This window comes from Diabrotica undecimpunctata, chromosome 1, assembly GCF_040954645.1.
Source record: "Diabrotica undecimpunctata isolate CICGRU chromosome 1, icDiaUnde3, whole genome shotgun sequence".
Classification (NCBI taxonomy): domain Eukaryota; kingdom Metazoa; phylum Arthropoda; class Insecta; order Coleoptera; family Chrysomelidae; genus Diabrotica; species Diabrotica undecimpunctata.
The window spans coordinates 184,392,929-184,419,517 of record NC_092803.1 but is presented as its reverse complement, the minus strand read 5'-3'; the positions used below and the strand labels follow the sequence as shown (position 1 = coordinate 184,419,517).

The 26,589-nt window shown below is 32.2% G+C and overlaps 2 protein-coding genes across 2 annotated transcripts in view; one reads left to right on the top strand and one right to left on the bottom strand.

Annotated features, from left to right (window-relative positions):
- LOC140441555 (uncharacterized) overlaps nt 1–26,589 on the bottom strand; it is a 789,370-nt gene that overhangs the window by 330,167 nt on the left and 432,614 nt on the right. Inside the window, exon 4 of the mRNA XM_072532358.1 lies at nt 20,554–20,914. Within this exon, the coding sequence (XP_072388459.1) occupies nt 20,554–20,914 (361 nt within the window). The remainder of the gene's footprint in view (nt 1–20,553; nt 20,915–26,589) is intronic.
- On the top strand, nt 10,298–15,180 carry LOC140441562 (succinate dehydrogenase [ubiquinone] cytochrome b small subunit 2-like). Its single transcript, XM_072532373.1, has 3 exons — nt 10,298–10,452; nt 10,579–10,864; nt 14,944–15,180. The coding sequence occupies exons 1-3, from the start codon at nt 10,410–10,412 to the stop codon at nt 15,131–15,133; spliced, it is 519 nt and encodes a 172-aa protein (XP_072388474.1). The 5' UTR covers nt 10,298–10,409; the 3' UTR covers nt 15,134–15,180.

The window sequence follows — 26,589 nt, the reverse complement described above, 5'->3', positions numbered from 1 at the left end:
GGGAGGATGCGGATTTTTTGCTTTAAATAAAAAAAAACGAGTGTGGCAGTCCAGTGGGACTGCCGGTAGAAGTTATACTTCTATACACGCGTTCGCCGTTAAAAATTTATATAGGAGTCAATCTGCACAATCATTACATATGTAATGCTATAGGTAAGAGCAAGCAGAAAGAGAAAAAGAATTAGTTATCTAGGTATATGGTGCATCGTTTGCTGTATATAAACATTTGACCTGTAATAGGAGTATAGTAAATGAAGGATTGTATCAATATTTTAATGAAAATATATATTTTTATTTTTATATATGTATAAAAGGAGTTGAATGCAAAAAAAAAAATTTTTACACATACTCTGCAGTCAAATTCATTGTTTATTTTGTTATTAATATAAAAATTACAATACAATAAATACACTGCAACATAATTCAATATAATAGTACAATATAAATTAAAATGTTATATTCATAAGTATTTAAAACCTGCCAATATACATACTTTACGAAGATAAAAATAAAAAACCAACAACTCGGATTCTGTTGTAAATTTTCATTTTATTTTAAAATTTATGTTTTTTGCGTATATTACATATATTTAATAAGATTAACGTGAGGTTTTTAAATATTTCAAAAATAAAAAAGGAAATTCATAATTAAGATTCGAACTCACAACCACCAGCGTATGAACCAAACACGTAATGGATTTGCCAATTAGACATGACACTAACGGATTTCAAAATTGATAGTTCTCGGTAAAACAGTGATTATTTTGAAATACAAAAGCCTAAAATAATTATAAACGTTTAATTTTAAATAATACAAAACATATCACATAAATTATAATATTAATACATATTATATTATATATAATATTATATATATTATAATATTATATACAATATTATATATATATATATATATATATATATATATATATATATATATATATATATATATATATATATATAATATTAAATATATACAAAAGAAACATTTTTATTCTCGAGAGAGGAAGAGAGAGAAAATATATCTTCTGTCTCTCTCTTACTCATTATCTTACATATGTAATGGTGTCACAGATTCACTCTCATGCAAATTTCCAACGCCGACCGTGCGTATAGAAGTATAACTTCAAAAAAAAAATATTTATAAAATTCTGCGGAACTGTGTTGTTTTTTGTTTAATTTATAACTCATATCATATTTCCTTCACGTTCGAAATCATTGAATTAATTTATTGATACAAAGGAATATATTTTTGCAAAGTTTTTAAAAGCTTGAGCGGTGGAAGAATTCCTGGCTTTTCCGACACCCTGTAGATATATCCAAAGTTTATTAGGTTGATAAAATACTATAAATCCCAATCTTGTTACATGTGTTAGCGGGCTATAAGTCGGATGAAATATTAGACCATTTATCATACACATATTCGACACGTAGGAAACGTTATACACACGTTTCGGTGTACCACGGTCCAACTCAAAAGAATACTTTAATTAATACTCTGGATTATGATGCTTTTTATTTCGGCTCCTACTGTATATTGAAAACAACTATGAGTATTAGGGACAATATGTGGGAATGAAAAAAATCATGAAGTATCTATCGATAGTTATTTATATAAATGTACATTCTAAAAAAAATAAAACGTCATTCTATTATGAACTTAAATCCTGATAATACTTACACCACACTTTAACTGAAGATTTCTTAGGTTCGGTGTCTTAGCTACTACCCAGTAGGAATATTCATCAACAAATATAACACTATAATTACTTTTAAAATCACTACTGTTACTAGTACATCTACTTTTTAAAAAAATAAGGAGAAATAAAAAACTAAAATAAGATTTCATTTGACTATTTCACTAGACTATTTTAAACTGATAAAACTTTATAGTAACGCCACGTTTTCTACTGACAAAACTCCTTCCTGCCGTCAGCAACGTCATTCAGAAAATGTACCATTGAACACGCAAAGGTCGAGAAGTTCTATGGAAGAAGTTCTTGGACCCAATTTTCGAAACCATAACGAAACTAGCAAAAATCTCGAGGATTATGTCTTTAACATGAAAAAAAGGCAATGGCGAAGACTATAAAGAATCGTCTGTAAAGTTAATGTGGAATACTACAGCAAAAATGGTACAAGACAAATATTTTACGGAGTACGGCATAAAAATCGACCATTTCACATATATATCTTTTAAATGTGCAAGATTGGCCAGAGATACCAAGCGAAGGCAGCAAAGCATCCAAAGCTACGACGAGGAAACCCCCGATAAAGCACAAAAAAAGTTTATTCACTTTTAAATAATTAATGGATTCGACAAAGTTTTCAGGCACTATGGCCGTACACTGCAAGGTTCACTTTTTCCAGAAGGAATTTAATATCATGGGAAAATTTACGGTCCGAATTGAGTTCAACAGCATTTTTTCCAAAACAAATCAAGGCGGTTCGAAAAGTTTGGCAAGCAACAAATGGCTGGTTAGAAATTCATCAAACAAAAATTTATGCTCAGTTAGATTATTTTTCAAATTAATGGAAAAAAGGGGACCAAAGATTTGTCTAATGTCCGCAAACTTCCTTACTGAAGTAAATCAAAAATTTTTAGTATTAGGACATAGCTTTTTACCATGTGATAGGGATTTTGCCCTAATCGAAAAGATAAAAAAAGCAGTCAGCTATATTCCACTTAAGATGTACTTGAGCTAATAAAATCGGCAAGATCAAGAAAACCTTTTCAAGTAGTTGAAATAAAACAGGAAGATTTTGTTAACTTGACCTTACTTGAGAGTCAAATTAAGAAAGGCAACATTAAAACAACAGAAGCACGTTGGATACAGGTCACAGCAAACGAACCGACTGTTCTGCGGATAAGGAAAACGTATAATATCCTGCAGCCATGGCAGACATTACCTTTACTCAAGAGAGCAAGAGGACAAGCTGCAGTCCAAAATATAGTTTACAAACTTATTGAACCAAAAGCCATACCTCCACTGTACAGAGAACCTTTAACTATCTCTGATAAGAAGAAAGCAGGCTTGCTGAAAATTACTGAATGTGTAGAAGAACAGTATATATCATTTTATTGTCAATTGCCTGTACATGCAACTTAATCTGATTTTATTTATCTACTATGTAAGTTTTAATGAGAATATTTTTTTTTTATTTTTCAGTTTTTGTATTTTTAATGAATTGTAATTTTGTGATCCTTAAATATGGCTTGTATTTTCCTAGGTTAAAAATGTTGCAAGGAATATTGTGTATAAGTACAATCTATTAGCCAAAAAAACGTTGCATTTTTGTTAACACTACGTACACATGCAACGTTTTTATTCTGCAAAAAATTAGGTCTTCTGCGCTCATTCGACTTTTGTTTTGTGTTATTTATATTCAACATTGTTACTTTACTAATAGTACATACAAATATCATTTAAATTCACAGAATTTAGTAAATAATATTGTCAAAATAGTTTTTTGCTATTATCTAACAAATTTCATTTTGTTGATAGCAACGTTTTTCCGGGCAGGTCTTTAATTACAAAAAAGAACTTTTTATACTTCTGTATACTCTGTTTTGTAATATTTTAATATAATTTTTGAGGATCTTAATAGTAAGTGTTTTGCCACTATTCCTTAAAAAAATATATTTTTCATCTTTCTCTTTATTCCTCCAGTACAAAAGTATGTTCCAAAAGATGTACTTTTGGAACAGTAATGTAAGCAGTGAAAAAATACTATTTTTTCGTCTTTATGGAAAAAGGGTCTGAAATCTCCAAAACACATCTCAGTTCAGGACACCTGACTAAGCTTAGTATGGGATTCGTTCTTCCTACTCCCGGTGATAGTTCAAGAAGTACTTTAAAACTCCTTCTCGTCGCCGATTTTACGCCGAACGCCTACTTGCTAAACCAGACCGTCTTCTGTCATCCAGCGATCCAGAAGCGGAATGGCCGCGGTAAGGCTGGCATTACTTCAGAAGTACTATCTTCATTTATCCACAGACCGTCAGCAAGAAGTCTCTTTTTCCTGAGTCCGGTTTTTTTGCTTCCAAACTTTGGTTATAAAATTCATTTAGCTATTATCTGTATAATTACCTCTCTTTAATTACCTCCCCTAATTATTTTGAACCACAATTATTAATAAAGTCTTAAGGTCTGTTAGCTTCAAAAACTTAGTTAACTTTAGAAATAGAAGAAGAACTGTCACACTTTAACCTACATTACCTTGTCAAATTTACCTCTTAAAAATACTAGTAGACAACAAAAAAAATCCAATTCCTCTCCTAGCAAGTTTGTTTTGTCCTGTTAATTGTGTCCTGTTTATCCATAATTGTGTTTTAATTTATTATTTTAACATTTGACATCACAATTCTCTTCCTAGCAGAAATTAAATGCATTCAATCAAAAGGTTATAATTACAAGTCAAAGAAATTGCACACCCACAAAACAGTACAAGTACTTTCATTCATCGTCATATAACTGTCCTCTTTCTTCTATAAAAAAATTTCAATAATTTAACAAACATTTCAAAATATATCTCTTCAATAAATATAAATAACTATAATAATTTAAATAATATAAAACATCACATTTTCTTTCAACAAACAATAACATATACTTTACTCCTATATCATCTGCTAACACCCATCCCCTCAAGAAACTTTCTCCTAAGTTGTTAGACAGTTACAACATTGACCGAAGATCACTCATTATCAGTAATAAGGGATAGTTTGAACTATGAATCACCAATCACTATATAGTAACTCTTGTGCCGGAATGTAAGTAGTATTTTGTTTATTTCTAATTTATTACAATTCAACAGACTTTTTCTCTTGCCAATTTGTGGGTTGTTTCTCTGTCTGCTAATGCAATTTATGCATATTAATTAACACAGATATGTAATATTGGCATAATTACTAAAACTTTTTTTATCTATAACTTTTTGATCTATATCCTTACAAAATAGCACCCTAATATGGGCTTTTTATAATTTTAGCATTTAATTTACTTTGTACCACCGACCTGATGATGCTTTGCAAATTTTAGAAAGCGAAACCGGTCGTCTTAGTTAGTAAAATTAAATTGATTGTGAGTAAGTCTAATTATTTCTTTTTACCTTTTTTAAAATGGACTCACATAAGCAACACATTCATGATTTAAGTGTAGTGTCTTTTTCATTTTTGTTTAGGTAATTCATTATTTTGGTACTCTTTGCCAACCGTGGATATCATGACCGATGTTGCTGATATATCTATCTATAAGATAATTTTCTCTAGTTTAAAAAATTTCGTAAACAAAAAAAAAACATATCGCTTTTTAATATTGTCATTGCTAGTTTCAAAGTATCATCTACATAAATATTTCTCATTCCAAAGCATAATCCTTTATACATAGTTTCATATCATCTTTTTAAATAAATCACATGTGCATTAAAATCACCTTACACTATTACTGTCTTGTACTGAACTATCTCTAACTGTCGTAGTTGACTATAAAAAGGTTTTCATTAATTATTAGCCACTCCTATTTAAAGATTGTACATCCAAACATACACATTTACCAATATTACCCTAGCAACCATTCTTACAACTTCCATTTCATTCTTTTTTTGTTTCCGTTTAGATAAATTTATACCAACTCCAATCATAGTGACACACATTTCAAAGTTTGTACCCTTCACTTAATTATTTCACCTCTTTACTTCGTCTTTTAAGTACATTTATGAATAAGTATATAAATTGCAACTGTTACAGATATTCCGAGAATAAATAAGTAAACAAATATAAATTTTTAATAAAATCGTGTCAAACACTTCACTTGGTTTTTTTCTATTTTACCCGCTATAATTCTACTCCACGAATTTTTATTTATTTTGCATTCCTCTATAATACCGATCCATTTACCTGACTATGTATGTAGTTTTCAATTGTTCGATATCTATTACAAAAACACATGGAAATTAAATAAGTAAAGGATCATAACAATTTCAAATCAATCCGTTTGTGTGCGCCAACATAGACAAAGAAAAAACTGGTTGTTAGTAGTTTTCGCTTATATATACAAAGACGAGGTGCAGATGCATTGAAAACAAGTTTGTTCATTGTAATGTAAATAAAACAAAGCAAGGTGGAATTACCTCTAACAACACACTTACACAAAGGACCAATTGTATAAAAATGTTCTGTATTATTTCTCTTTATACTGGCAAATTCTTTTAATCAAACAATTTTTGCATTTTTCCAGTACACTAGATATCCATTATTTTATGCATGGTCGAATGCATGCAAACTAAAGTGGTAAGTAAATTACTGGTTTTAGGCTGCAGTTACAAAACCTATAAAAATGTTTATCGAAGTGCGAATCGGTTTTTAAACGGACAACAAAATGAAGTAGAGAAATTCATTAGTTTTCCATCACGATTGGGGATTTCCATTTCAATTAGAAAGGAATTATTTTCGTCCACTATACAAGCAAACAAAATCCACACCTAAGCCTAGGTAAAGCTCCATAGTGGGAGGGTAACAGACACATTTAAATTAAGTCTTATGTGGGTAAATGGCCAACAGTTTGTTTGTATGAGTATTAATAATCAGATTGTATAAAAGTAGTCAGTAAAATAATAGGTATATAAAGAAGTTCTGATTGTAAAGTAAAACACAATTGACAGAAACAAAACCACAATTTAAAATAAAGTATAAAGATATTTTTTTAGATCAAGCAAATGAAGTAATAGCAAGGATTAGTGAGTGAGATAAGAGAAACCCCATAGAAAATGAAAAGTGGAAAGTAGAATTAGTACAAAAATGGACTAAAAATACTACTAGAACTTTTGTCTTTAATAAAACTTTAATAGATCTTCCATTAACCTGAGGTCGGTAGCATCGACCTCAGAAATTACAGGCCCATAAGTCTACTTTCACATATTTATAAACTATTTACAAAAATAATTACGAGGCGACTAGAAAATAAATTGGAATTTTATCAGCCCATAGAACAGGCGGGTTTTAGAAAAGGCTATGGAACAAATGATCACCTATTGGTAATAAAAAATCTTATAGAAAAATGCACTGAATATAATAAACCACTAGCTTTAATATTTGTCGACTATGAAAAGGCATTCGACACCGTAAATCAACAAAAAATGTTGGAAGCCTTGACAGAATGCCGAATTGACTATCGGTATATAAATAAAATTAAACACATATACCAAAACGCAACAGCCAGTGTTAGAGTGGGTGATCATCAAACCCAGAAATTCCCGATACAATGTGGAGTACGCCAGGGGGACACCATATCGCCGAAACTGTTCACTACGCTTTTGGAATATTATGTAAAAGGGCAAAACTGACCGACAAGGGCATAAACATAAACGGAGAAAAGCTTAGCCATCTAAGGTTTGCAGATGATATTGTACTAATAGCTGATAGGATAGATGAGGCCAAAGAACTTTTGAATCAGCTCTACCTTTCCTCGTTAGAAGGGGGATTGAAAATAAATATATCTAAAACCCAGATGATGACAAATCTTGTAGTCAGCGAAGATATATGCGTAGGAACAAGATCCATAGACCAGGTAATGGCCTTTAAATACCTAGGTCATGAGATTCGCATAGGAAAAGATAACCAAACCATTGACCTTCTCCGTCGTATAAGATTGACTAGGGCAGCCTTCGGCAAGCTGAACCATATTTTCAAATCGTCTAATATCCCAATATGCCTTAAAAGAAAAACGTTTAATCAGTGTGTTTTGCCAGTGTTAACTTACGGTGCGGAAACGTTGACCATTGACCGTTGACCGTTGAACACTAAAATGGAACTGGGCAGGTCACGTGGCTCGAATGACAGATAATAGATGGACAAAGCAGATACTGGAATGGAGACCAAGAGATGATGCCTACCGAAGCAGAGGTCGTCCACCAACACGTTGGACTGACGATCTAAAACGTTGTCATAGGAATTGGATGCAAGAGGCACAGGATCGAGATAGATGGAGAATTATGAGGGAGATCTATGTCCAGCAGTGGATAAGCGAAGATTGAATGATGATGATGATGAAATCCATTAATAAGCTTAAAGCTTTTGTTTTTGTTGTGAACTAATAGTAGAAAGAAGGGTAGTTCTTTCTACTATTTACCAAAGCTGGTAAAAATAGAAAAATTTAATCCTTACAGCACCCATACGCACGAAATGTGCAGCACCTTAAAAAGAAGAATATTTCCTAGTGTTTTATTTACTGTTGTTTATTTGAGTTTTTATGATTATGAACAATAAATTCCTTCGCCAATTTTTCAATGTTTACTTTATTGTTTGTTATAAAATCTTATCCTAAATCTTATACTTGTATTGTTTGGAAAACTATTTAGCACTTATTTAAATATTTTGTTAAATTATTTCCAATATTTTCAACAAATATGACTTTATTAAATTTCCCACATTAAAATTAGCTGTATTTTTGTTTATCAATTCTGAGAAATATTGACACGATTAAGAGATCAGGAGGCCTATCCCCGAGACAATTCGAATTTTATAGAAATTTAAGAGCAAAGTTGATGCAATTTTAAGTATAATCGAGGCATTGCACAACATTGGGGATGAACAGCGCTGGACGGACGGCTCTACTGCTCTTCGTTGTTGCAAGAGAAATGCATTCAACACTCTGCAGTGGAAAGGGGTGATGCGAGCATTAGAAGAAAGGGAGTATCCTAACTGTCTGATGAATGTGATGGCGAAATGTCTTTCGGAGAGAAAGATCATACTTGAGAAGGGCAAGCTCGTTGACATAACGGCTGGAGTCCCACAGGGATCGGTCTTGTGTCCGACGCTATGGAATCTGGCATATGACGGGGTCATGAACTCCGAATATGGAGAAGGTATAACCTCTTTCGCTTTTGCGGATGATCTCGCTATGCTGATAGTAGCGCGGGACAAGCCGGATCTTCGATTTCGGGTAAGACATACGGGCAACGTGGTGAAGGACATCATTCTAAGGGTTAAACAAAAAAGACAAGGAATGGAACTCCTATGTGCAGCTGCGATGAAAAGGGTGATGCCTAACATTGGAGGACCCAAATCAGAAAGGAGGAAGGCCTTACATGGTGTTGTGCAGTGAATCATCCTTTATGCGGCACCAGTCTAGAGTGCGGCGATAGCGATACCTGCCTACAGAGGGCTCATGATACGAGTATACAGAACAAGTCTGTTGCGACTTGTTCTATCAGGGGTTGTATTCCTCCGCATGTGTTAGCGATAGAAAGGAGACATCTCTAGAATAGAAGAGAAAAGAGAATATCTGACAGCAGCCATAAAAAAAGAAGAAAGAGAAAGATCAATAGAAAGATGTCAAGAAGAGTAGAACAACACGAAAGATGTTGCTCAGTGGACCAAGATGCTAATCCCAAGCCTTAGGGACTGGTCGGACTGTGCTCACAGGACATGGGTGTTTTAGGACATGTTTTCATAGATTCAGAAAGATAAATACAGATAAATACCTATACATACTGAAAGTGCTCTTACACTGTTACTAACACAATTCTGGAGTGTAATAGATGCACAGTTAATAGAAACAGAAGTACAGAGAATTAGGTATGAACTCTATTACTGGGAGAAAGATAATTGTGAAAATGACGGGAAGTAGGAAGGGGTGGAATATTGTACATAATTATGTTCGAACAATAATTAAAAAGAAAGAAGAAGCAGAGAAACACCAGGTAAACCAACAAAAGAGATAAGATATAGATAAGAGAAGGTATTGTTTCGAAAGTGTCGTCAGCCTTACAGCAGCCATCTCACTTTCAGAGTACGGTAAGTACGACAGTCAACTCAGCACAAGTAGGAGAGGGTGGTTTTAATTGATAGGCAGGATAATAGAAAGGCACTTGTTTGCAGGACCTCCTTCTTCTAAGGGGAAATGGAATCGGATGTATTCCTCTACCCTGAATCTAACACACGCCAGCCATCTCCAGGGATGGGTTAACCTGGTACAGTTTTTAGAAATTTCCACCCTCAGAGAAAAAAGGCTCTGTACTTAATTTGATAGCTACTTTGCTATGGAGTGTCTGAGTTTCTTAACTTTTTTCATTCTATATTTATTTAATTTATTTGATGTTATTTTTTTATTCATATTTTTGTTTTATTTATATAACCAATAGTTACGAGCTTTAGACTTAATAATATTAAAATAAAAATTGAAAATTCTTGAATATTGCCGATGATATTTCCATTTTACGTAAAGTAAAGAGCAATATACATACGTCAGAAAGTATTTGTGAATTTGCTTTGATGTCAAAACGTGTTTGATGGCTTACCTGTGATATTATTGTTTTATATAAATCGACCTTGTTTCATGTTATCTGACGTTTTCTTTGAAATAATATTTTGACGTTTATGTATTAAAGTTTTATTTAAATACAATAAATATGGCTCTCGCTGCAATTCTACGGAGCTCTTCGAGAAATGCAGGTAAAAAATTCTTCTGAATAATATTTTAATTTTTTGACAAAATATTTCTTTAAAATAAGCTAAATTATTTTATAATATAAAACTTTCTAGCAGTTTTTATATTATTTTAACCACTCATTTATAAAGTTTTTAGCAACCTACTTAAAACAGCGTCAATCAAAACGGAACCACAAAAATATTTCGTACAATTTGCCAAAAGTAACCAGCCTACACACTTATTTCAAGCATCTTGTATGAAGCCCTCTTTTTACGATTTTTCCAAAAGATACATGAGTGGCCACCATGCCAAAATTTGGCCTTTTGAAAAACTAGTAACTTTATCCTTGGTAGGATTAGTTCCAGCTACGTTTATAATGGCAAATCCTATTTTAGATGACATCTTTGCTGGAGTCATGTGTCTGCATATGCATTGGTGAGTTTTAAACTTTTTAAAATTAGAAAGTGACTAATTTTTGGCATTTAAGAATTTTAAAATATGTGATAAATAATAGAACACAAACAATATAAAATATTTTTTATTATGATTTAAAAGAATTCGTTTTAAATAGAATAAATAAATTAAAAATTATGACTATCTATTTTCGGTCGTACAGTTTTTGCCACAGAACATGAGGGCATAATGAGTATTTTCTTTAAGCTGATTAACTTAAAATAATATGTCCTCACAGCTACAGAGTTAAAGAAATAAAAACGGAACTTAAAAATGGTGTAACATAATGATCGCATAGTCCTCGCCTCGTCAATAATTTTCCTACAGTCGTTCATATTCATCGCTCTTTCCTACACCAAGCTCGTATTCCAATAATTCTCAAGTCTTTATCGATGTTATCAGGTTCCTGGTATATTCTATTAATTTCAAAGTTGTATCGTCTTTTTTACACTCCATTATTATTCACTGCTCCATAGATTCGCCTTGGTATTTTTCTTTTGAAACATCCTAACATGTTTACATTACTTTTTGTTAGAGTCCAAGTCTCTGAACCATATGTTAGGACTGGGTGTAATATTGTTTTATAGAGTTTTAACTTTATATTTCTCAATAAAATTAAGTATTTAAGAAGGTGACTGAGCCCAAAATAGCATGTGTTGGCCGTAAAAATATATATACATCGGTTTAGAACGTCTTTCGACGTTGTCCGATACCTAAACACCATCTCTTCCTATCTTCGCAGCCGTTTGTTGTTAAATTTCTTTTGCTCATGGACTTGTTTACGCCGTGTTGCCATTCTAATCTAGGTCTTTCTCTTTTCCGTCGCCCTATCGGTTGCCATTCTACTACTTTTTTGGGGACTCTTGTTGCTGGCATCCGTTGAACATGCCCATACCACCTTAATTGTTTCTTCTCTATATCTTGAGTTATATTTCCTTCTATTGCCATACGTTGTTTTATTACATCATTTCTGATTCGGTCTCGTCTGGAAATACCTAAAGATCTTCTCATTGCATCCATCTCTACTGCTTCTATTCGCTTTTTGTTCTTTTCTCTAATTCTCCATGTTTCAGCGCCACAAAGAAGAGTAGTTTTAATCACGGTCTCATATATATTAAATGTTCTTCCTTTCGTTATCTCTTTTCGATTCGTTTTTCTATTTCCCGTGTATCAGTTCCTGTATTGTCAAAGGCAACACCCAAGTAGTCATAGCTCTGACAGCAGGAAATATGTTGTCCGTTTTCGAGGTCTATGTTATCTGACTTGTTTCCAATACAAAGATATTTGGTTTTCGTTGTATTGACATTTATTCCCCAGTCGTTATATTCTTCTATTAGTTTTTTAAGCATGTACTGCATGTCTTCCCTGTCGGTCGCTAGCACTACCTGGTCATTAGCAAACTGGAGTGTATATATACATTTATTGCTAAGCTCTATACCCATTCTATGCACCTTTCGTTTCCATCTTTCCAATGCCGCTGCAAAATATATCTTAAATAAGATTGGTGAGATACAGCATCCCTGTCGCAAGCCTTTTGTAACCAGGAATTCTTCTGTTAGATATTTTCCTGTTTTTATCTGTGCCTTTGAGTCTCTATATAGTTCTTGTACGGCATTTATCAATGTTAGGTTGATGTTAGATCTTTTTAACGTTGTCCACAGTTTTGTTAAGGGGATGTTGTCATATGCTTTTTGCAAGTCTACAAAAGTAATATGAGTTTCTAGATTCTTAGCCGATCTTTTTTCTATTATTTGTTAAAGACAAAATGAAAATTCAGTGGCTTATCTCTCCGGTATTATTTTTAGTGTTAACGAGCGCTTCTAGGTATACAAATTCATTCACTGCTTCGATGACGTCATTTTCTATAACAAGTAGTCATAGGATTTGTGATTGCATGCTTATTTTCATATACTTCGTTTTAGTGGTATTTATTATGGAACCCATTTATGTAGCCAATTCTTTTAGTACTACATGTGCCTCTCGTACGACGTTTTCCGTTCTCCCAACAATATTGATATCATCAGCATAGGTAAGGATTTGCAATGATTTGTTATACAGTGTGTCCGTAAAGTATGGAATAAATTCGATATTTCCTGAATGAAAAGCCTTTTTAAAAAATCTACAGTAATGACGTAATCGACTCTTTTTTTAAATGTAATACCCTGTATTATAGGACATTATTAGACCTATAAAAATGAGCTGATTATAAAAAAGTATAATACTCAGCAGTATTTCACAGAGTATATCACAAGCAAAATACATAAAACACAGAACAGTTACTTTTTTGGTGGTCACAATAAAAAAAAATGGAAGCAATATCAAAAACGATATGGATTATGTTTTATCGTGTCAAACCAGAGTAATTGTTCTGAGGCAACTTAGGAGAAGTTAGCACTGGGTATAAATATAGGCCTATCAAGAAGACAAGGGAACGCCTAGATCTAAAAATAGAATAAAATAAAGCAGGATATACTGATATAAACTGCGAGAGGCATAAGTTAGGGATTAAATAAACAATATTACAGTTGTACAACTGTAAAAATTAATTAAGTTACTTATCCACATCAACAAACAACACTAGTTTTTGGTTTTTTTTATTTAAAGAAATAAATAATTAAATTAAATTAAATTTATCTGTTGTTTCTAGATTATTAGCCCATGAAACGAAACCCAACACTCACTAAAAAAATCTAAAAATGACTGGGGAGAGTCAATAAAAATGCGTATTATCTCGTGGTTGTCGAAACTTTTACTGCGTCTTTACATTTAAGCAAAAGAAAAGCGACTTTTTTTATTTATTTCAATATTTACAAAAAAACCACGCATTCTAGATATAAATGATCAACGGACGACTTTCTTGAAAATACTTGCTTTTTAAAATAAGATTTTCTAAATTAAAAAAAGTTTATAAACATAAAAGTTATTGGAAATTAAACCCGAAAGTAAGCATATTCTTCAATTGTTAATAATTAATAAAATAAACAATAAAAACATTTAAAACACATTTCATAATGTGAGTTTTTATGTAGTTATTATTTTAGCGAAAGTTGTGCACAATCGGTCAGGTACTTTTTAAGCAATTATATTTGTTTATCCCATTTTGAGAAAACTTAGTATAGTCGGTTCGCTATTCCCAGTCCGAACTGTCTAGTGAATTAAGTAATTTTTTTTGCGTAGTTAGTTACTTTTTGTTTTGTTTTGTTAATAACAAAACAGTTAATATGGTACGGCCATGTACAGAGAATGCCAGATGACAGGATTCCAAAATAGATTTTGACGTGGACACCACAAGGGAGAAGGAAAAGAGGAAGGCCGAGAAAAAGCTGGAGAGAGGGAATTGAAAAAGAACTAGAGGAAAGAAAAATCCCTCCAGGCCTATGGCTGAATAGAGAAGAATGGCGGTTAGGAGTCGGAAGGCGTCGGAGAACGCTGTAAACCGATAGTAGTAGTAGTAGTAGTAGTTACTTTTTGACAGACTAACAGTGGCTGGAAATTACTATAAAACCAAGCACACGTACTCATTGCCAATATTAATAGTAAACAAACTAAATAGTAAATAAATTAGAACTTTACGAATTACCAACAATTAATATATATTTATCTTCCCATATAAGAAATAGTTAGGTTAAATTATAACAACTGAAATACATTTTTTAAATATATACCCAAAATTTTATGGGTTTAGTATACACTTCCACTATTTATACTAATTCTTCTTTTTTTAATGAAAAAAGTCTGTAATAAAAGTTTATTTAAGCTGTTAATACTGTGATCTAGGAACTTTTGTGTGGTAGGTTTCCAGCCATGAATCTGTCAAAATATGCCCGAGTTGAGCGAATGGACCTTATGTTTAAGAGAATAGAACGTTTTTTTTTTGGCGTAATTCTTTTAATAAGGTTTAAAATTTTTAAATGTCATAAATAAAATTTTTTAAAAACTATAATAATTTTTAATTATTTACTTACAAACAATTGATGCAGAATGTCTAATATTTTTGTTTTTAGTAATCTAAATACTGTCTAATTATGCTATATTTAGTATATAATTCATACTTTTTCTAGGGGTTTAGAAGGATGCTTAACCGATTATGTTCGACCCATTATATTAGGTCCCATAATTCCAAAACTGGCCCTGCTGCTACTCTACATCGTAACTTTATCTACACTAGCAAGTTTACTTAACTATAATCACAATGATATAGGTATTGGAGCCACTTTTCAAAAATTTTGGCAAATGGAGATAACTGAATAAAAAGTTGTAAAGTTATTCGTATATTTTATTAAATTCATTTTCAAATTCATTTCATTTTTTCTTTAAAAATATAGTCTTCTTCGAATCTCGTAAGGCGAGGTAGTAAAACTTTTTTGCGAAACAATAATTATTGTTATCACATTGTCCTTAAAACCCAATTATTGCTTAATGAATATTTCAAGTAATGAATATTTTTAAGTTGTTAGGAAAGTGCTTAAAAAGTTATATAATGCCGATGTGTACTTCCGCCCCAGGGGTGGTTGCCACCACTTCTCGGGGGTGGAAATTTGTTTGCTAAAAATAGTTACGGGAATCAATAGTAGATTAAATTCATTTGTTCCATAGAGTTTTTTAGAAAGTCTACTATTTGAGCTATTTATGGTTGAAAACAGCGAATTTTCATTGTAAAAGTCACGTTTTTTACCGGTGTCTCATAAATACCTGAAAAATATGTATTTGATTAAAAAAGTATGTAAAACAAAAGTAAAGCTTTCAATAATGATATTAAAGTTTTTTATAGTACATAAAAAAACTTTAAAATGAGGCAGTGTAATTAACTTAATATTCACCAGAATTAAATGCCATATAGTAAAGTAGAAACAACGTAACGATGTAGCATTCTTATGCGAATCTCCAGATTAAGGTTACGGTTGCAAAGTAAGTTCTTTAATTTTATGAACGTATTTCTTGCCATTTCTATTCTAGATCTGATTTCTTGTGTTTAATCTCTATCTTCGGTTAGCCACGTTCCTAAATATTTATATATTGTTACTCTTTCGATCGTTGTATTATTGATGATAAGGTTATCTACATTTTGTGGTTTTTTTGAGAATATCACGCATAAACACTACTCTGTTATTAAAACAAATAGAATGGCAAATGGGATGTTGATTGAAAGCTTATAACCCAACTATGCTATTGAAGGTAACAAATTAGACTTAAAACTTTCGGTTCCAGAGTTGCAACAGCAAGCACTGTTTTAAGGTCGCCAAAATAGTACAAGCGATATATTATTTAACGCGCCTGAGCAAGACGAGAAAAAATATATACTTCCAGTTTTTATGTTAATTTAGATTTATAAGTTGTAACTGGAAGTGCCATATTATGAATGGAAATTTGGAAGAAATTACTCAAAATTAGTGAAATCATATATCAATTGACGCAAAGTTACACAAAGAGCTGAACTTCTGGTTCTACTTTCGGTTACGTTGGATGATGAACCATGACGTTGATGATGAACCTAGGACGTTGATGATGAACCTAGGACGGCTTGTTTTTTCGGTATTTCTAATTCATTTTTGTTGTATTCTAATATATGACAAACGAAATTTTGCATCTCATGGAGGAAAGGCGAAGAAATAAAACCAACAAGACAAAATACAAAGAAGTGAACCGTGAAATTAAGAGAAAAATTAGAGAAGCCAAAGAGTACTGGGTTCTGGACAACTGCAAGGAAATAGAAGAATATGATAGAAAGTACGATAGCTTTAACATACATAAAAAGATCAAGGAAATAACAGGTAAAAAAGTGAAACAAGCATCCATAGTAAAGGACAAAAAAGGTAAAATAATTACAGATTTATATGAAAAACTGGCAATATGGACAGAATACATTGAAAAACTTTTTGCAGACGAAAGACCAGAAATAGCAGTAGCGCAGAACCTACAGACGACACAACAGGGCCTGAAATCCTAAAAAGCGAGGTAGAATATGCTATAAGGAATACAAAAGGGGGTAAAGCTGCAGGATCAGATGAAATTAATGTAGAATTGTTGAAACTAATAGACGACGACGCACTTGAAATAATGGTGAACCTCTTAAACACAATTTATAGAACAGGCATCATACCAAAGAAATGGCTCTCCTCTACTTTTGTCACAATCCCGAAGACAAATAACGCCAGAGAGTATTTAGACCACAGAACTATAGCATTGATGAGCCACACACTAAAAGTATTTTTAAAAATAATTCACAAAAGAATATTTAATAAATTAGAAGAGCACATAAGCGCCACACAGTTTGGATTCAGAGGTGGAATGGGAACACGGGAAGCTTTGTTTGGTCTAAGTGTTTTAATGCAAAGATGTTTGGATGTAAACCAAGACCTCTACGTAGGTTTCATAGATTTTGAGAAGACTTTCAATAAAGTCAGACACCAATATAGCTGTATGAAATCCTAAGAAGCAAAAACATCGACAGTCGCGACATTAACATCATATCCAGGTTGTACTTGGGACAAACAGCAAAAATCAAAGTTGATAATGAGTTAACCGAAGAAATTGAGATTCGTCGAGGTGTGCGTCAGGGTTGTGTGCTTTCTCCACTATTATTCAATATATATAGCGAAACAATATGTCTGGAAGGGCTCCTAGAGCAAAACATTGGTATGAACATTAACGGAGAGTTAATTAACAATATACGATACGCTGATGATACGCTAATAGTAACAGATAACCTAGCAAATTTACAGTTTTTGATGGAAAACATAAACACCCATACCAAAAATCATGTTCTAAAACTGAACATCAAAAAGACTAAATTCATGATTGTAACAAAGAAGCTATACACCAATGTGAATTTAACCATAAATAATCAGCCAGTTGAAAGAGTTACGTCCTACAAATATTTAGGGGTTTGCTTCACTGATACTAATGACCAGACAAGAGAAATCAAGAGGCGAATAGAGATAGCGAGACAATCGTTTGTCAAAATGAAAAAGTTCCTATGCAGCCGGGACATAAATATAAACTTAAGAACGAGAATGTTAAGGTGCTATGTTTTCTCCGTTCTGCTGTATGGTATGGAAGCCTGGACACTTAAAAATATAAACATCAAAAACATTAAGGCATTCGAGATGTGGTGTTACAGGAGAATGTAGAAAATACCATGGACAGAAAGAGTAACAAATCAAGATGTTCTGCTGAAGATAGGGAAGGAATACGAAGTCATAAAAACCATACAAACGAAAAAACTGGAATATCTGGGCCACATAATGAGAGGAGAAAAATAGTCTCTGCTTAGACTCACAATCCAAGGAAAAAGCTCGGGAACGAGAAATGTGGGACGAAGGAGGATTTCCTGGTTGCGAAATTTAAGGCAGTGGTATGGGTGCAGTTCAATACAGTTGTTCAGAGCTGAAGCCAACAAAGTAAAGATTGCTGTGATGGTAGCCAACCTCTGATAGGAGACGGTACCTCGAGAAGAATTCTAATGACGTCTTTTCCTCTAGTTTTTTCTTGGTTAGTTTTAATATTTACGCTTGCGCTTTATAAAGTCATTCCCGTATATTATTTGTTTTATTCTAGTATAATTTTATTTTACAGTGACGTCCATCTTTTTTATTTTTGTGTAAAAATAAGCCTTAAATTTTGCCAATTAAAATAATTACCTTAAATTTTAGTATAGATTGTTGAGAAACTGCAAATTTAAATCGCTTTAAGTGTATTAAAATGTCTGTTTGATTGATTTAAAACAGTTTTAAGGAGTTTACAATAATATCTTGCGATTAAACTAATGTAGAAATCATACGAACAGATTAAGATTGCTGTATTTTTAATAATATTTTTGGTTTAAATACATTTTTTTGTGAGGGATGTAGTCTTGTTTTGCTTTTGAAATAAAAATATATCTGATCATTCGATCCCAATTACTCTTATTTTACAATAAATGTGTTTATCGAGCAATTAAATCTCTTGTACAACACTGTACCATATGCTTTAAAGTAGATCCTACTGTCTCACTCTGGTCGCCAATAACCTCCATTTTCGATAACTTTAAAATTGGTTCACTAAATTATTGATTTTATATTAAAACACGTCACAAAGATTATTCATACCGTCATGTCTTAAAATAGAATAGACATAAAAGTACCCTATAAACGCGGCTTTAAATGTCATTTTTAAGATTTAAAACACCCACGTCCAAATAAAATTTATATTTTGCAAATAAAATTGCTTTATTCGTATTAAATCTCATCTCTGTAAGAAAATTTGTGACCCAGAAAGAAATCTTTCTCTGGATTGTGCCTCTGCGTTATTTCCCGCTTAATATTAATTAACGTTTTATGTCCCCTTTTCGGTGCCTTATAATTTATTAATTGTTCATATAATGAAAAAGAATGGCTTAAATATAACACGGTATTTGTTTTTAAAAATTTCTTTTGTTCTTAAATAAATCTTACAGACACTAAGTATAAAAATGATAAAAATTATGTTATTTATGCGCGTCTAATTTTTAGTAGTGAATCGACGCGCGCATCTACTTTGTAGATACAATACTTTTAGTACTAAATTCAGTACCTAATTTAGCATAATGACAAGCAGAACTGAGATAGACATTTAAAATAAGTGTATGTATGCTACAAAATTTATTCGAGGTCAAAAGTCAAAATTTGAGGTTTTTTGGATTTTTCTCGAAAACGGTAGGTTTTACCAAAAAATATTTTAAAACCAAAGTTGTAGATCTTAAATTTCTCTACAAAAATGATTTAAATAATCTTTTTTCCAAGAGTTAGGGACAAGAATAGCTAGATGTTGTTCAAGGCCACATTTGTAGAGGTAATTTAGTTAAGGACTGACTATCTTTTGAATAAATGCTTTTAGAATAGTTTAATATATGTATATAAAAGAGACACAAATAGGTATTTATATTTGTCATAATATGTCCTGATATGTATATATACGTGACTTATATGTGCATATCATGTATAATGTGCGATATTTCAGGATTGGTAACTCTTAGGAAAAAAATCATAAAGACTATTTTTGTAGAGAATTATAAGATCTACAACTTTTATTTGAGGTTTTTGTAATAAAACTTACCGTTTTTGAGAAAAATCCAAAAAATCTCAAATTTTGACCCTTTTGACCCCGTATAACTTTTGTAGCACACTTACGATCGATGGGGATGTTTAAAACTTTATTTGTAATAGTAAACCCCAGCTTTCCGCCAATATTTGGCTTTTCGGGAATGTTTGTTATTTGACCACTATCTTTATATCTAAATTTACCGAATTATAAAGCTTAAGTAAATCAGAATCTCTTAGCTAGAAACATATACGACTTGGAAAAAAATAATTATCAAGATCGGCAGACATAAATATGAAAAACATACGTTACCAAAAGAAGTTACATGCCCAAAAGACCCAAAAAATTTACTAAAGAAATATTGCAAATGATTACAAGAAAACACTTTTTAAGAAAACAGACTTAGTTATGTAAAAAATAGAGGATTAATAGGTAAGACATTTGTATTTTTGTTGATGTTTTTTATAAAGAAAGCCCTATACTAGAACAAGATAAATGTTAACAGCACAGTGGAGGAAGTATGTAAAATATTACGGTTATAATAAATATAACTATAGTTAGCCGCTTCAATAACCAGAAGAATATCTACCCTTGGGTAAATGGTATTTACTCACCTCTCGGTTCCATTACAACTGCTATTACTATTAAGATGATTGGACGAAGGCGGATTAGTACCAGCTGTGGAACCAGGTGCTGTTCGCCATGCTCCCAGCAATGGTCCCTCTCCCGAACTAGCGAGAGCAACACTCGACGGCAACTTCAGCCTGTTGCGCAGATCCTTTCGCCGGGCTTTACGCGATAAGTCGAGTTCGCTTGCCGCCGAACTCACGTTTGCCGCACGGTTAATGTACGCGATACTGTCACGTGACGACGAATAATAGCCCACTTCGTGCTGTTGGTACTGGTGGATCTGACGCGGTGATGGCTGATGGGCACGCGGTTGCTTAGACATGCCCAGTTTGCATCCTACTAGATCTGGAACAAAAACGGGGTTATTAGTCTGAGTAGTATGGGCACACGGGATAGGAAAAATATTCTCATTTTATATGCCCAGTCTTACTTAAAATAGTCAACTTATAACAAAAGTGTATGTTGCTAAGAGAAAGTGATGGTTAATAATTGTTTAAACAATTTTTTTAAACAAACTGTAATTTATGTGTAAAATTATGGTAAAAATAGGTTTTTAATAGGTTTAATAACTGTAGTGTCATTTTCCTGATTCACAGCAGCAGTGTTAATTAAGAAATGATTTTGTGTAGTGTTGTATGTTTCAGACGGTATGCTTAACAAAACTTTTTTAAAAAGAGCTGGTGGATAGTTATTTTCTAGGAACAATTGGTATATGATTTTAAGGTTTTTTGTTATAGTGATATATTTGAAATTTTTATGATCCTGCAAGGACACATAATTTAAATACCTCCCTAAAGGCATAGATTTTCTGTATATATCTACCAATATTTTGTTGCTCCTCTGTTTTATCGTTAGAGATGACAAGTATTAGGTTGGACTGGACTGCCTCACCCGTTTTTTTATAAAACTTAGCCAAAAAGGTAAGACTGGGATAACAATGTCTAACAGATTGTTTATATTTAGCTAAGATAGCCATGGCTATCTAATCTTGGCTCCCATAGGAGTACCCCAATTTTGTTTTTTATATTTTTTTTTTCAAAAGTAAAATAATTATTATTAAATAGGAAAGACTACACCATAGCACAGTATTATGTAAAATAAGAAACATCCTAAAATACTTTTCATTCAAGAGAGCAGCGCCAATACAAACAAAAATCAAACTAAATACGAAATCCACGGAATACTTATACAGAAAGAGAATATCAGAGAAGATCGCTGAAAATAAAATATTAGTAAAAATTGCATCAAAGACAGCTGGGAAAAAACATAAAGATAACATAATTAACGCTGCAATAGAATCACTTGAAGAGAGAAAAGTAAGGAACACTAACATATCGAAAAAGAAAGCACCATGGTTCAGAAAGGACGTGAAGACAAAATGTGAAGAAAAGAAGAAAGTTTTTTTAGAATACAGAACAACAAACACAACAGATATATAACCACTACAATCGAATTAGCAATGAAACGAATACTTTAGTTGGAGAAATAAAAAGAGAACACTAGTAGAGATTCTCAAAACAGACGGAACAGAACTTCTACAGAACACAAAAAGAAATATAAAGAATGATAAGAGGACAAAGAAAAGAGATAAACGTACTAATACGAGTAAAATACACTCAGAAGGAAACATGGGTAGACTATTTCTAATCCCTATTTGCCAAAGGTGAAGATAATGAACCACCAACACCAAAGGTGATGACAAACGAAAAAATAAATATTGAGGAAGAAGAGGTCAAGGAAGCGTTTAGGAAATTAAAAAATAGAGAATCACCAGGAGAAGGACAGAATACCAACCGAACTCCTAAAGTACGGAGGACCAGATCTTACCAAACAGCTATTAGTTAACTAATGTTTGTATTTTGAGAATGATTTCCGAAGTGGAAATTGAAACGACAATAAACTTACTTTAACCTTTAATTGTGGCTTATTCCCATTTAAATAGTAATTACTTTAACATGCCACAAGCAAATAGTTTCAGAACAACATATAAAAAGTTAGAACAAGACATTAGACAAACATAGTTCGGATTTAGAAATGATCAAGGAACCAGAGAAGCATTATATGCAGTAAACGTGCTAATACAGAGATGTCTAGATATAAACCAGGATATCTACGTCTGCTTCCTAGATTATAACAAGGCGTTCGATACAGTGTTAGAGGTGTTAGACAGGGCTGTGTCTTGTCGCCATCACTGTTTAATACATATTCAGAGAAAATATTCAAAAAAGCATTAGAAGATGAAGTAGCAGACATAAAAATAAATGGCCTACCCATACGTGAAATTAGATGCTGATGATACACTACTAATAGCAGAAAATATTACATATCTACAAAGAATTTTAGATAAGTATGTTGCAGCGAGTGAAGAATTTGGTCTGTCACTAAACATCACTGTCACTGTCAAAATTCATGGTTATATCAAAGAAAAATATTAGATAAATTAATCTACACGTAAATAATAAGACGATAGAACGAGTTTAGAATTACAACTATTTAGGGACAAACATTAATGAAACAAACGAATATACCAAAAACATTAGAGTTAAAATAGAAAAGGCTAGAAGTGCATTCAATAATATGAAACAAATATTATGTTGTAGAGACCTCAGCCTAAATCTTAGAAAACGAGTACCAAAGTGTGGTGACATATAATTTAAATTTTACAATGGCTCAATAAATTGGAAGCATTTGTAGACATATCGAAGAATGCTGAGAATCTCCTGGACAGACAGAATAACCCATTAAAAAGTACTAAGAAGAATAGAGAACAACAGCAAGATACTGGATTCCATCAAAATAAGAAAACTAAAATATCTGGGTCATATTACACGTGGTGACAAACATGAATTTCTAAAACTAATATTGCAGGGAAAGATTCAAGGAAAGCGTAGCATAGGTAGAAGAAGAATGTCCTGGCTGAGAACCCTCGGAGAATGGTTTGGATGCAGCTTAACCGAAATCTTTCGGGCTGTAGTGTCAAAAGTTAGAATAGCAGTGATGATTGCCAACCTTCGTCGCGGAGATGGCACGTAAAGAAGAAGAAAATAAGCATCTACAGACACGTCGTACAGTGCGTACAGAAAAAGTTGTTGCTGCTGTAGAGCGTAGCATACAGGAAGACCCAAATTAGTCTATATGCCATGGTGCACAGCGGTTGGATACGTGTCCATCGGCTTTATGGAAGATTTTTCAAAAAGATCTTGCTTTGCGTGCTTACAAAATCTAACTCATGCAAGAATTAAAGGAACATTATCACCTAGCAGGATGTAGATTCGTAGATTCGGTGAGTGGGTCCATAACAAGATTGCTGTTGATTCCGATTTTTATAAGCAAATTTTGTTTAGCGATGAAGCTCACTTTTGGTTAAATAGCTACGTCAACAAACAAAACTGCCCTATTTAGAGTTAAGATAATTTTCAAATGTGTCTTCAGAAACCATTAGATTCAGAAAAACTGATTGTTTGGTGAGCTTTATGGTTTGGTGGAATCATTGGACCGTAATCCTTTAAAAACGATGCTGGCCAAAACTTTACTGTCAATGGTAACCGCTATAGAGCCCTAATGCCCTACTGTCTTTTTTAATTCCCAATTGAACAACTATGATGTGCAGGAGCTGTCGTTTCGATAAAACGGCGCAATATGGTACAAAGCTCGTGCCACAATTGATTTATTAAAGGAAACGTTTGGTAATTGCATAGTTTAACGTTTCGGACTGTGAACTGGCCTTCAAGATCGTACGATTTAACACTGCTAGACCATTTTATGTGGAGATATAACATATGGAGATATGTGAAGGTGCTAGTCCATGCCGATAAGCATGAATCAATTGACTACTTGAAGGACATTCGCCAGGTTATTGCCGATATTATACGGCGACAAATATTGGAAAAATTGATCGAAAATTGTACCTCCAGATTAGGCTACGTTAGAATCAGCTATGACGGTTATACACCAAAAATCATATTTTAATTATATTGCCAGAAGATTATCTTTCAAATAAAGTCAATTTCATGCCAATTGATAAAAATATTTTTTGTTTTATTCCATTTCAAACTTGTATACTTAAAAAAACACCCTTTACTTTATAAACGTTAGTTGTTACTTTAATAATAACTCTGAATATGTGAAAAGAATATGTGCTGTATTTATTCCCACCGTAAAGTCCACATTTAAAGTACCAAAAATAACAATCTATGAAAACAAAAAGAAGAAGAAAAAAAAATTTTGTACAGATCAGTATTATCATCATAAAATGTTTTATTTTAAGATAGTAGAAGGACACAGAAGATCAATGCCCCATCTGTATAGGATACCGTGTAAGTAAAAAATTTGCCTTAACATTTTAAATAAATTTGAATTTAAGCTAAATTACCAAAATTTCAATTTCATAAGTAAATATTTATTATTGTGTGTGTGTGAAAGATAGATGGCATTAGACAAAAAATCTTTTTGCCACAGAAAACTGTTATAAGGATGTTTAAATTTTTATTTTAGAATAGTTTATAAACTTGATTAGAATATTCTAATTCTATTCAATATAGATTTGTCAGAATAAGATAACAGATTGCTGATGTTAACTGGTAGGCTAATATTGAGATCAATTAAACCTAAATATAGGCTTCGAGTCTGTTCCCTATGATTAGGACAATCGAAAAATAAGTGGTTCAAATCTCCGACAGATTTACCATCACAAGGACAGAAAGGAGTTTTATAGATTCCAATCCTATGCGGATGCTCTGAAAAGAGGCCATGGTTAAGTTTTAGCCGGGTTATTAACGAAGAATATACTTTATTATAATTAAAATTAAAATGGGGAATATTTTTTGGTAAGCATGGATGAATAGAAAATTAATGGTTTTTTGGAGTTTTCTGAACCTCTTTATATTTTGACATCCATCTTTCCCTGCCATTACTCCTGATAATAGAAAAAAGATCTTTAAAGTAGTAAAAGTTTTTAATTTCGGATCTCTCAGATGTATTTTTTGCCATACTATCCACTAATTCATTTCCAATTACTCCATTGTGTCCTTTAACCCAGAGTGAAGTAACTGTTTTTTTTTGTGAATTTTAGATCATGTAATAATTTTTTGATATCAAGTATAATGGAGTTTTGAAAACTATCCAATGGATGGCTACGAATAACTTGTAATACTGCCTGAGAATCTGATACTATTATGATGTTGTCACAATGATTAGTGACACACCAACTTAGTGCTTTCTGTATAGCAGCAGCCTCGGCTGTCAAAATAAAACAACATTCAGGAATTCGATATTTCTCAACATAATTGCTGTTTGAAACAAAAAAAGTGAGTACTTTTAACAGTTTTTGATCCATTTGTATAAATTATTGTTAAATCTTTCCCTAATTTGCTTAGTATGGATTTGAATATCAGATTAGTTAAAGTTGGCAAGTCTAATAAGAGGTCCAACCATTATAATGGTTGGTTTGTCTATCAGAGCTTCAAAGTCTTGTACGTAAAAAGGAAATATTTATTATTATTTGTTTTTATTTACTTAATTTATTAACAATAAATAATAACAAAACCTTTTTGCGTATGGTTATTGTTAAAAATAAAACATCTATGTACCTTAATTTGTTAATATTTTTAAGCTCAGAATATACGTTTGACTCTAGAGGATTATTTTATTATACGACTATAAAATGCAGCTGTAAAATGCGATGCAATCTCGCAGCAATTTAAAGTTTTTCGCGAAAATTACATTAGTCATAAAAATTAGTTTTTAGGTGAATATTCAACAATTTTCATAGAATTTAATGGTTCAAATGTTTTTGTCTCCATCATTTTGTTTCATACAGGCTTATAATTTATAAATAGGTTACAATGCATCAAAATATTTATATAATTGCAAAAAATGTTAATTTGCGTTTTATATAATTTTTATTAAAGTATAGTTACATATTTATTTTTACTAAAAAAAACAATTTTTAGCAATATGCAAATATTCATTGGTTTCTGCCTTTTTATTTACTTCCAAATAATTCTTTCTACAACTAACTA

What these genes read in the sequence shown, in the direction of transcription:
- LOC140441562 (XM_072532373.1), top strand. Translation starts at nt 10,410, where the DNA reads ATGGCTCTCGCTGCAATTCTACGGAGCTCTTCGAGAAATGCAG. An exon ending in GAGCTCTTCGAGAAATGCAG is followed by an intron (nt 10,453 to 10,578) that starts GTAAAAAATTCT and finishes TCATTTATAAAG; the next exon opens with TTTTTAGCAACCTACTTAAA. An exon ending in ATGTGTCTGCATATGCATTG is followed by an intron (nt 10,865 to 14,943) that starts GTGAGTTTTAAA and finishes TACTTTTTCTAG; the next exon opens with GGGTTTAGAAGGATGCTTAA.